The sequence below is a fragment of the Triturus cristatus genome, chromosome 7 (assembly GCF_964204655.1).
Source record: "Triturus cristatus chromosome 7, aTriCri1.1, whole genome shotgun sequence".
Lineage (NCBI taxonomy): Eukaryota > Metazoa > Chordata > Amphibia > Caudata > Salamandridae > Triturus > Triturus cristatus.
Window position 1 is genome coordinate 235,556,094 of NC_140590.1, and position 13,365 is coordinate 235,569,458.

Consider the following 13,365-nt stretch of genomic DNA (forward strand, 5'->3'; position numbering starts at 1 on the left):
AGATGGTTTTCCGTGCCGTCAGTCACAAATGACAGATCAGTGGGTGTTCATATTGACAGCTAGGGGAAGTTTAAAAAAAGAAAGACCTAATTAAGCTTTTATTAGTCCAGATATACTGCTGTTATACAATGAAGATGTTTTTAGATGACTGTATTCTGATATATACATGTTTTGCTAAAACATCTTGTACATTCAAATGCAAGCGTAAATTTATAAGCTCAATAAATGTGGAAATACACCAATTGCAGCTTCTTTTATACACCTAACGCAAGATAAACGAGCATTTGCAATGCAATAGGTCCAGCATTTACACGAGTTTGAGCTATTGGCATTGTAATTGACAATGTCTTTTATTTATGTGGTTTTTAAAACAGAAGGCATTGTCATTTACAATGCTAATAGCTTAAACTCTAGCAAATACAAAACCTAATGCATTCCAAATGCTTATTTGTAAAAATGCCCTATGCTGCGCTTTCACTTTAATGGCAGCCACGCCCTAGTCTGTAGACAACCCGCGTCTAAAGAAAGGTGTGCGAGCGCCATTAACGTAAAAGCGGAGATGGGGAGCTTTTAAAAATAAAAAGCATTTGTTAAGCAGCATTGCGGGTGCAAAAGTGCTGCACAGTGCAGGGAGCATTTTTGAAAGATAAATCGCGGCGTCCATGATCGGGCGCCACGCTGACATGGAAACAGTGGGTTAGGGAGAGCCCGTCGTGCCTGCAAATGCAGCTAAATTGTAGCTAAAACTGTGTAACACAAAGTTCAGTCCTCGTGGAAGGATACAAATGCAGACATGGCTTTACTAAGGTGGCACTAACAAGCTTATTAACAAATCTGAAGCAACCATTTATAAAGGAACATAGCAGGAGCCAACTGAAAAGATGGAGGGGGGTGGGCGGAGATTCAACTCCATTTCTGAATACAGCATCTCTCGCAGCACATGCGCTGCCCAGGCTCGACTTAAAAATGAATAAATATGCATAAAATCAATAAAAATAAATATAGATGGAAAATTTCAAAATGAATACCATAAAACTGGAAGTCCTTGTTACAAACTCGTGCTTCTGCATTGTCAATGCTCAGTTGTTTGTAGTACCTTCTGATTTAGTCGCAAACAGCACCAGCTCAGTATCCGCAAACATTGTGTAGCTCAAGGTCCCCTTCATGTGTCCCAAAGCTTCCTTGTAGAATGTCTGTATGGCTATGCACTATCATTGTTTTTGGAACAGATCTCCTATCTCCACAACACTGCTAGCATTCCTCAGCTGCCATGGGTAAGATGTGGCATAAGAACAATAGGGTCATGTACTACTGATACATTATCTCATAGGCTGATGCCCTCTGAGGAGTGCTTAGCTTATCTTGGGTGTCGCAGCCCACAAGTCCTTCCACTGACCCTCTGTAATCTGTCTACCCAGTTCTGTCTCCCATCTCGGCTGATAGGACAGTGTCAACCGCTTAACTAATCTGAAGTGTTCGGTATGTTGGAGATGAGTATTCCAGAGCATTTCAATTGGCACACCAAGTTTTAACAGTTCACAAGGCTGTATTGCCATTTTAGCAATTCCTCATTCTTCCTATAAGGGAATGTATTGGCCATATTTGCCGGAGTGTTTGGGTTGTGGCGGATTTGCATGATCGCTGCCAGAAAATGTTAATTTTATTCTTTAGCTTGAGGTAAAGTCCCCAAATTCCTAAGTTAAGAGGTCATGGTAGAGCTCACATTCAACTCATTGGTTCACTACCATGTACCAGAATTTTAATATACACGTATCTTTAGAGTATTGTGTACAATGCAGTTCTCAATCCCAACCACTTTCTTTTGCAGGAAGGACTCGTTTATGCAGTAGAATTTTCACACAGATCCGGTCGTGATCTCATAAATGTAGCCAAAAAACGCACCAATATCATTCCAGTTATTGAAGATGCAAGACATCCACACAAATATCGGATGTTAGTTGGTGAGTAAATTGTTAGACTTGATAAGTCCATGTGAATAGCATTGCATTAGAGTTTAAAAGTATTTTATCATTCGGGAGCAGCACATTTTTGTAGGTAGTCAGGAACAGTTGGGGTGAACTGAGATAGTTACCATTAAATTTAAATGACAAATGCTTTATTTATGGACAAGTGAAAGTTGTGTTGATTGGGAAATGTTCTTTTGGGAGAACTATTAATCAACTACTCTTTTGTATTTACATACCACAAATATAACCTAAATAACACTCCTCAACCGTAACCTGCACGATTCATAAAGTTATTTACTCCACTGTATTTTCTGCTATTTAATATGCAACACTTTTCTTTCTGCTAGGTATGGTTGATGTAATCTTTGCAGATGTTGCCCAACCCGATCAGACTAGAATTGTTGCTCTAAACGCGCATAATTTCCTTAAGAACGGTGGACATTTTGTGATCTCCATCAAGGTACGTCCAGTGTCCCTTTTAAAAAAAAAATATATATTTTAATTGGAAACTATTATGGAGTACTCCAATTTTTTTTCTTGGGATAGAAGGAAAAATCTTGGCTAATACGTTTTTGCATTTGTTTTGATGTGCCCCATACATGACAAAGCATTTATATTCTCTTTCATAGTTTAACTAGCATTGATTTCTGTGGATGTTCGTATCTCCTAGGCTGCACAGTGTTGCTGTTGTATTGATGACTAAAAGGATTGTTCTTTTGCAGTTAGCAAATCACATCAAACTATTTCTGTTGAAGTTGCTGTTTAAGTCACATTCTTAAATTCATTCACACTTGCCCTCAGTAACTTGTGTGGGGGCATCTAACAACTACTGTACATTGGTAAGAACAAAAAGTAACATCGTCACACTTGTGTAATTCTCCGTCTCCCAAAACGGGGCTGAAGTGCCTTTTGTTCTGCTCAAGGTGAATTGTCATTAAACATGAATCTCTTTCGGACTAAGAGTGACTTGCAACCGTTGGGCGACTCAACACTACTAAAGAACGCTCCTGTTCAGGGGGTAAATGTTCAGATGTGCAAATGGGTGGTATTACTTAAGTTGGATGAGTCTTACTAGATTTCACAATTCATTTTCCATATCCTTTCCTCCACTCCCATGCTCTCAGTAAATTGACTTGTCCTTTACGTGCCTTGTAACTGCTATGTAAGCTAGCATTGGTAAAGCCAGTAGCTTGACACTCCTATTATAAAGGAGAGACCTATTAGCTTTGCAGATTCTTAATTATAAGCTGTAAATACTACACCGTAAGTTCTGAATCATGGACATCTCAATAGTCTAATATTTTCCTACGCAGCTGCAGGTGTATTTATTCCTTCCGGACTAAAACCGGCTTGCACCAACTCTGCTCCTTTCTACTCTTGCCTTCCCCTCTAAGTGTGAATACAAAGTCATTTCATCTGATGATCGTAAAGTCAACCAAAGCGAATCCTCACACCCCCCCCCCCCCCCTTCTGTTATCACTATGACTGCTTCCCAATTCCTCATACGTGGGAGGTTTGTGTTGCAATCCTAGTGACCTTAACCTAAACTGTTTCTACTATGCACCTCTTGGCGGGGTTCTATTCTGCAGGCAACTGTAGTACTGGTATAACAGTTTCCTGCAGATGATGACCCCTTAGGTGGCTTTATGAAAGTATTTGTTTTGGTCTGAATGGTAGTTCAGCTTCTCCTATGCAAAGAAAAACATTTCATTATTCATGAAGTTGTGTCTTACCAGCTGCCACCTGTTTTGTTATCCTGTCCTTTAATGGGTGCAATTACAAGCTGCTTCTAAAACAGTTACTGGTGTGGTTTTCCACTGGTATGGATTCCTAGTCCTGAAACTCAGATTTTTTTGTTTTTTTTGTTTACCAGACCTGCAGGTCTAGTAACTTGAATCTACTCAGCCTAACTGTAATACACTTGACCAATACATTCATCTCAAACTGTGTGAACCTAGACATATTTTATTTCAAAGTCACCTTTTTCTTAATTATCACACGAGCACATGCAAATATGTAAGTTCTGCATGTTTGTTGTACAAAAACTTTTTGTTCCATGTATAAGAATTGAATCCACATATTGAATCCACATATTGGGTACACATATTGGGTACACATGACCACAGACTTGTCTCTAAGTTCACTAATAGTATTGTCATCCAGGCAAGGTCAGAATTGTTTCTCAGTTCATATTTAATTAAACGCTCACTTTTAATAAATACATTACTAAAGCTTGATGTACTTTACAGACAAACAATTTCCATTGAAATGGCCACAAATTTTACTCCTGACATGCAGTTTTGCTAATAAAACTATATAGTGTATAAACGATGATGTGGGGAAATCAGATTTCAGCAAATATTTATCATTTGCATATCACTTGCAATTCTGATTTGGTTTGATCTTATTAAAGTCTTTGTTTCACCTTCCCATCAGAGAGAAGTGCTTTCCTAACTACTGAAAAAATATTTGTATAGTTAGTTTACTAGTTATTTAAATGTTGTGTGCCAAGCTTGATTGTCACACAGCTCACTTTCAAAATCCTCTAACTTAGTAGTCCGAGAAAGAAAAGTAAACTCTAATCTCCAGGAAAAACTAAGCTGCAGTGTATTAGAAGACATAAGCTGACATTTGTCTTGTATGCACAGCAAATGTGACCGGATGGAATTAAACATTAGAAGGCATCTTTGTAGCTTATTTATTTTCTGAATGAGAACACATGTTTGCAAGCTTTAGCTCTGTTGCCAGTTCAGGTCGGTAGGCCCTCAAAATAGCTTGCCAGAAAGAAATCTGACTTGCCAGATCGGCCGGGCGCGTATATTTCTCAAGGCCGGTGCTTAATTTAAGCTGGCGCTCCGCACCAGCACCTCATTGTCAGCACCGGGGCTATGACAGTCTTCCACATGGTGGCGCTGTCCTGCTAATTTCTGTATGAACACAACAGCGATTTATTTGTTCAATTTACATTTTTAATGACGAATTGTCTGACTTGTCACACTTGTAGGAGTGTGAAGGTTTAGTAGCTGTGTATGTACTGTCATTGGCAGCGCTGGCATGGGTTATGTTAGGTGCAAGCTGCAGTGGCCTCCCGACGATGGCCGCGGCACTTATCCTTTTACACTGCTCAAGGCCTATTTTTGATGGCAGCAAAGGCCATCTTTTGCTTGCCCAATTGCTGTGTGCTAAGTGGTGACTAGATTGAGGAGTTTTGAAGCTCTTTATTGGGGTTCTAGAGTTACTTGCATAGTTTTGTGACTGCGTGTTCGTGTCGAAATAACAGTCTGTGGTGGGACGTCTTTGCATGATGTCCCTGTGAGGTCTCGCCTGAGACCGCACATGCACCGCTGCTTGCAAGTCATTTTGTTAGCATAAAGGGGGTTTAGAGCCCTCCCATAGTTTACAAATTGATTGGCTTCATCATCCCTCTTATTTGATGGCTGTTTGGTCGGCGAGTGCTGACTTCACTTCATGTTTTGCTCCCCTGGAGCAGGGCCAGAGTACTGATTTCTTTCTTCGTTGTTCTCCTCCTGCTGCTTGCACTTTGACTTTGCACACCATCTTCCTCCCGCTTTTTTTCCCCCTAACTTTTTTAACCTAATATTCTTCTCACCCATATTTGCCTACCTCGTTCCCTGAACCCCCCCCCCCCCCCCCTCCCCCCATGTTCCACCCGTTGTTGCTTACACTGGCCCTTTCCCCAGTCGTTGCTTGCCCATTCTTCCTGCACACTCCCCAGAAAACTGATGCGGCAAGTGCTAGCTGTGTCATAGTACTTTTTTCTCTCACCTTTTAGCCATGCTGCACAGCACCTGTGATGCTGTACAACATAGCTAAAACACATTGACAAAGTGGAAAAAAAAGGGGCTTTTTGCAGATGTCTCCCCACTTTTTGCCCTCATTTGTTTTCGACTTGCAGTATACTGAAGCCGGCTAACCAGGTATCGGTGCTCTTTCCCCAAAACTGTTGCGTGAATTGGCAATCTCAATTGACAAGGAATTTACCCCTTTTCAGTCCCTAGTGTATTGTACTAGGGGTACCTGGGGCATGGGTGGTAAGAGTCCCCAGTGCTGCAGCATGGTTTTGTGCCGCCTTGGGTCACCCATGCAAACTACTGACAGCAGATCTGCCATTGCAGACTGCAGGGGCAGTACAAATTGCTCAAACTAGACTGTGTCCTCACCATGTGTGGCACAGTCAAATGCACTAGGTTTGGTATGTCAGTCACCCCCTACAGAAGGCCTCTTGTGCCCAAGAGGCAGCGTTCAGTATATTGGGAGTGTAAGCTTACAAGTCTCTATAGTGTCTACCATTAAGGTACACTACCAGTAAGGCTGTCCATAGGATAACATCGGACCTGCTCCTGAGCAGACCCAAGTTGCCAACTCCATTATGGTACCACCTAAATATGTTGAGTTTGGTGTCAAACAACTTGCCTTCTCTCACCTGACCCAGATCTTATGTCTAAGTAAGGCTGGCATGCACCGATCTGGTACCTTAGGAGTTGCCCACTCGGCTGCCCCGCTTAACTGTGCTGCGGCTGACCACGTGATGCTTTCCCGTTGCTGCTGCTGCCAAGAGAGGACTCTGACCTCCTGCCAGGCAGTGTGATCACTCCCAGGAGTCCAGGATGAAGATCTGAGTAGAAAGGAGGTCACACCTTCTCCCCCATAGACAGGCTAGCGAAGTGACACATCAGTGAGCTTCAAAGGCTCACCGCTTTTGATAAGTGTGATTAAGTGGCTCTGTATATACTGTTCCCAAATAGGTACAGTGTGTACAGAGTCCACAGTCTCCAGAGGTTTAGCAGAGGCTAAAGTTAGATCTAACCTCACACTCTAAAGTGGTAGCTTGGTCGAGCAGTAAGGCATTATCCGAGGACAGTGTAAAGCATTTTGTTGTACACACTCAGTCAGCAAATGGTTTCACACACTCAATAACTGAACTCTAGGCCAATGGTTTATTTTTTTTTTTATTTATAAGCATTTATTATTTAATGCAAGCAAGGTACAGCGATGTATAAAGAAAAAAGAGAACCAGTAATACAGTCCACAAATACACTTAATGATACAGAGAAAAGAAATAAGAAATAACCAAGTACATTACTTAGGTCAAGGTATCGTTAATCCAATTCTCTAAAGGACTCCAGAGTTCTTCACCCAACCTTCTCTTTTTTCTACTTTTAACACTATATAAGGCCTTTTCCAAATTATACTTAGCAAGTAAACATGCTCTCCAGGTAGAAAAAGTGGGAGAGTCAGGACTCAACCAGGCTTGAGTAATGCATGCCCTCCAAGTGGACATACAAATAAAAATAAAATTTGTCTGTCCCACAGATAACTCAAATGGTGTCAGACCTATTATTATTAATTCTCCTGTCAAAACAATTGTCTGATCCATCAGTATTGTTAAGAATGTTTGGATTTCTGACAATACAGGAGACAAAAGAGGACATGCAAAAAACATATGGAGAGCGTCTGCTGCATAAAGTCCACAACGGCTACACAGTGTACCTACAGTAGTTGACCATTTGCTAATTTTGGCTGGTGAATAGTATAGATCGAATAAAGCCATATAGTGCTGTGTACGTGATCTCCCAGTTATTAGTATTGTGTTGGCCAAATTAATTGATTCTTGGATTTTGGTGTTGGTTAACCCCAATTTTTCATTCCATTTTTTTTGACAAAGCAAAATATCATCAGGCAATGAGGCCAAAAGTAGATTGTAATATGCGCCGATCTTTTTTTTTAGTGTAAAGACTGTCTATAAGAGGGATCCTAGTCAGCCGTGTTCGGACTGACGGGCAAAGGGTATTAAAGAAATTATGTATCTGGACATATTTAAAATCATTACAGGTTAGGTTGTATTTGGTCTCTAACACTGAGAAGGGGGTTAACTGGCCGTCCTCACAAAGATCGCCTATACAGTTGATACCTAAGTTACGCCAACGTGGCATAACTGTATCCTGAAAAATTGCAGGAAAGATATTAAATGACTTGAATGGAGTATACACCAAGATTTTGCCGATACCCATTTGCTTTTTAATTAGCCGCCAAGTACCGAAAGCCGCACTCAAAACCTTAAACTTTGTTTTTTTTAAATAACTAGGTTCAACAATTCTCAAAAAACTACCATGACAGTCTGTACCCATTGCAAATTCGTAAATAGAAGGTGTGTGGCTAACTGGAATACGTAATCGTGGCCCTATTATCAAAGGTGAAATAAACTGTAGCACTGCAGCAAGATAATAAAAAAGAAAATGTGTGATTCCCCAGCCTCCTCTTGAATTGGGAAGAATCATTTTTTTGTATGACCTACGATGACCTCTATACCCCCAAAGAAATCTTGCCGACATCCTTTCCAGCTGTTGAAAAAAGGTCGAGGGAAACGGTAGTGGGATTGTTCTGAACATATATAAAAATTTGGGTAGAATCAGCATTTTCAGAACGTTGCATCTGCCAAATAAAGATAAATGGAAATGATCAATACGTTCTAAAGATGACTGCGCTTTTTTGAGTATGGGCGTAAAATTAATTTCAGGAATGACCCCAACTGGGGATGTAATTTTTATACCCAAATAAGTAGCAGCTGAGACTATATTTAGCTGTTCTGGGGGATTCGGTCCTACAAATAAAATTTGTGTTTTTTGTACGTTTAATCTATAGCCAGAAAAATAACCAAATTGCAATGCAAGGTCTTGTATTATTGGCATTGCCCCCTTAATATCTGTTGTCAATACAACGATGTCATCTGCATATGCAAGGGCTCTATATATTGTGGCAGACACTTGAACTGGTTTTATGTCCTCTGTATTATTAAGTCTATTTAGAAAAATATCAATATATAGAGCAAAGAGAAGAGGTGAAACAGGACACCCCTGCCGAGTCCCACGGTTTATACTGAAAGGCAAAGATTTCTTCCCAGCAATACTAATACACGAAAAAGGGGCGGCATAGAGTGCTTTTAGGGCTGTAATCATTTTAGGGCCGAAGCCTTTTCGGATGAGAAGATCCCAGAGATATGGCCAGGCCACCCTATCGAATGCCTTTTCGGCATCCAACAGGGTGATACCCAAATCTATGCTTGAAGCGTGGGCCCAGTCCATCAGAGCAATCACTCGTCTGACATGGTCAGAGGTATCTCTATCAGGAATAAACCCGTGCTGGGAGTGTGAGACTAATGTGGAAATAACCCCCGCAAGGCGTGTTGCTAATAATTTAGAATAAATTTTACTATCGGCATTTAAAAGAGATATAGGTCTATAGGAGGATGGTTGTAAGGGTGGTTTCTCCTTTTTAAGGAAAGCCATAATGATGGATTCACTCCAAGAGGGGGGTGTAACCCCTTTCTGTGCTTCCAAGCATGTTAAGAATAGTGCCTGCTTTAACACATGTCTGAAAAATTTTATAAAATTCAAGAGGAATTCTGTCCGGTCCCATGGCCTTACCTGCAGGTAGAGAGAGAATAGCTGCTTCTATCTCCTCCCAGGTTATATCTTTGTCTAATGAAGCTTTCAGCATAGGCGACAGCCTGGAGAACTCATTATTGACGAGAAAGTTTGAAAGTGATTCCGTTGAATACGTGGTCACCTCCTCCATGTACAAATTTTTGTAAAACAAACGAAACACCTCCAATATTTTGTCTGACTGATCATACACCTGACCAGATTCATCCTGTATTTTATTTATAGTGTTTAAGCTGGCTTTTTGCCAAAAGATGTCCAGACCTCTCGCCCATCTCATAGACCTGTGTTTTGAAAACAGCAAGTTGTTCTGCGAGTTTTGAGGCAAAATTTTCATACAGCCGAGACTTAGATATAGCTAAAGTGGCATTGATTTTCTTAGTATCTAAGGAGTTCTTAATAGCATCCACTAATGCTACCTCGCAATCCTGTATATCTTTATAATAAGTTGTTAACTTACGTTGGTATTCCCTTTGCTTATTGATTGAATAAGATAGAGTTTCTCCTCTCACCCCTGATTTGAAGGCGTCCCATACCATCTGAACAGTCGTTGAACCCATATTAATTTAAAAAAAAATCCTTAATCCATCTTTCCATATGTGCAATGTAAGATGTATCTACTAACAACCTCCGTTCAAATGACCATGTTGTTGCTTTGCCAGATAATATAAAATCTGTTTTAAATTCTGTTACTATGGGATTATGGTCCGATATTATTTTTGGAAATATCTCATACTTACAGTTGGATATTAATATAGATGATATGAAAAAATAGTCCAACCGAACAAATTTTTTGTGGGGTGCCGAGAAGAAAGTATATCCCGGAAGGGTACCTCTTTTACTGAAGCCCACATCCTGAAGACTGAATTCGGAGACCAAACCATGTAATGCTTTAAAGATCTTCCTTTTTGAACCTGTATAGACTACTTCATGAGTGATATCATAGTCAGGTTCCAAATGAATATTTAGATCCCCGCAGAAAAGAAGAGTAGAAGGCCAGTCAGTAAGCTCTACACTTAAAAAATTCAGCAGATCAGGATCGTCCGTGTTTGGACCATACATGGAACAGAGAGTCCACGAGGTACACTCTACTACAATTTCGGCTATTACCCAACGACCATATTGATCGGTCTTGATTCGTTTCAGAACAGCCTGATTTCTTCTACTAAGTATAGCTACCCCTTTGGTGGTAGTGCCTTGATTAGTGCAGCCGAGCACATACATGCCCAAGTCAGCTAGCCAAGCTCTATTGTCTCATTTAAGATGAGTTTCCTGTATGCAGAGGAAGTCTAGTCTCATACTCTGGATTATTTGTGCACATATACCACGTTTCTTTTTATTATTAAGGCCACAGACGTTCCAAGAACATACTCTGATGCTAGTCATCGCGACAAGTTAGTATCTAAACAGTAGATTGTCATTTGACATATGGGATAGATTAAATACTGAAAAAAAATTGAACCATCAAAAAATAGAAATAGGTACAGGCATAGATCAAAAAGTCCTACAAAATCATGCTCACAGTAATTCGCAAAGTAACTAGAGCTGTCCTTGCTTGCCCCCCCACAAAACACAGCAAACACCCGCCACCCTTTGAACCCCCACCCCCCACCCTTCCCAGCACCCACCCACACGGGGTATAGGGACTGAGCAGTCCCTAAGATAGTGATGAGAAGAAGAGCTAGATATAGCTCACCGCATGTTTCCAACTGCCTAGGGTACCATAAAAAAAAAAAAGGGAGAACAGATAAGGGTGGTCTATATATCACCTAAGGTACAATCCTTCAAGAGTAAGGGAAAAAAAGGAAGAACAGACTTGTTTCTCTATGCATCTTGTTGCATCGACCACTCTTCTGATTCTACTTAACCCTTGTATGCTTTGCACATATCTACTCAATTCATCTCTAAACAAAGCATAAAATACATGATACCCATAATAGTCACATGATGCCCCTAATATGCCAGATAATTGACTGTTGTGGTGAAGACTTTATAATAACATCAAAGTGAGTGTAAACAGTCTTTAGCAGTTTTCTCCGTAGTCAAAAAATATATTTTCTCCTTATTAACCACTTTAAGCTTTGAAGGGTTAAGTAAATAGGCCTGGGCGCCTTTGGCTTGGAAAAGGGGAATTAATTGGCGTAACTGCCAACGTAGTTGAACTGTGGCATGGCAGTAATCTGGTCGAACAAAAAAATCTAAATTTTTCCCCTTGCGTTTTCGATCTGGACGAGCCAGATTATATAGAGCCTCCCGTGCCAAAAAATTATTGAGAGTTATTAAAATAGCTCTAGGCATCACTTTTGAGGCATCCCTAGCCTTCCTCTGCGAAAAAGGGAACCTATGTGCTCTTTGTATCTCGACTTCCCACTGCCACTGGGAAAGTTCAGGGAATGCTTCTACAAAAAGCTCGACTACAAACTGCCGCACATTTGTCCCTTCACTGGATTCGGGAATTCCAAGAATTCGCAAATTGTTACGCCGAGACCTATTTTCCAAATCGGTCAATTTCCAATGGTTTATATATAAAAAATATATGCTAGTTTTATTTTAGAACCAACAGGTATTAAAATAAAATTTCTCAGAATGATATGCTTTAGGTAAATACTTTTGCAATATGCAATTGGCTTTTGTAGATATTTGCAAGTTGTTGCAATAGGCAACACAGTTTAAACACAATAATGCATTGAGTTCAGTGGAAGTTTCAGGTTATTTGCAATAGATTACTGTCAGGATTACTTTTGTAATTCCAGGACTGGATCCTAGATTCAGTCCTGGGACAGTTCTTAGAAACAAGTGATAAAAGTCGACTTAGTTACTAATAGGATTTTTAAGTAAAATTTAATAGAAAACAGTCCATGATTCCCTATGGCAGAAAATTCATGTTGCAGGTATAGTATGTTATCGTTACTTTTGTAATCCAGTACTCAGTGCCTAGACTCAGTACTGGGACCTTTATCCAAAACAGGTAAGTAATTACGTTTTTACAATTTATACAATTTTTAAAGAATATTTAAAGTTTGCAAAAATCGACAGAAGAAATTTCACAGAAAAACAATCAATGATTTCCTATGGAAGAAAATTGGGTTACTGATAAGTACGGTTATGAATATTTTTCAGGGTCAGTGCTGGGCACCAAGATCCAGCACTGGGAGCTCACCTAATAGCAGGTGAGTATTTTCGTTTTCGTTACTCGGCTGATGTGAGAAAGTGGGTTTCTGTTGCAGTAACCCCCCCCCCCTTTTTTGCCTAATAGCTGATGCACTTTTCCTTGTTGTGCCCTGGGCTCCTGCCAATCAGGTGCCCAGGGCCTGTGTTCCTTCCCTAAAAATACAAACTCCAAATTGACAAACCCTGGCCACATGTCAGCCCCTAGTAAATGGTACCCTAGGTACCCAGGGCCTTGTGACCAGGGAAGGCCTCTAAGGGCTGCAGCACTCATTGTGCCACCCTTAGAGGCCCTGTACCCTTACACACACACTGCCTTTGCAGGCTGAGTGTCTGGGCACAGGACAAAACAAAGAGTCGACATGGCACACATCTGTGTGCCATGCCCATCACCTACACTGCCAAGGCATATGTCTGGCTGGGTGCCTTATGCCTATGGTGTGGGCACAGGAGCAGGAGCCCTGTGCCCCTACAGTACCCAGGTCCATTCCTGGGCACTGTAAGTACAGTGCTGCCATTTACAAGTACATGGTGCTGAGAGCTCGTCAAACACGAGCTCCACAGCACCATAATGGCAACCCTGAAGACTGGGAAGTTTGGTCTCAAACTTCTCAGCACATTAAACCCGCACTGATGCCAGTGTGGGATTTAATGTACTAAGCACCCCAGAGGGCATCTTAGAGATGCCCCCTTACAGCTAACCTGCAATCCACGTCTGCTCTGAGGCTGCCCAGGCTGCCACACAGCAGACACGTTGCTGGACCCCTGGG

General features: G+C 41.0%; 1 protein-coding gene across 1 annotated transcript in view; it reads left to right on the forward strand.

Annotated features, from left to right (window-relative positions):
- FBL (fibrillarin rRNA 2'-O-methyltransferase) overlaps positions 1–13,365 on the forward strand; it is a 103,473-nt gene that overhangs the window by 33,495 nt on the left and 56,613 nt on the right. Inside the window, exons 6-7 of the mRNA XM_085616097.1 lie at positions 1,829–1,961; positions 2,315–2,427. Coding sequence (XP_085472223.1) covers positions 1,829–1,961; positions 2,315–2,427 — 246 coding nt within the window. The remainder of the gene's footprint in view (positions 1–1,828; positions 1,962–2,314; positions 2,428–13,365) is intronic.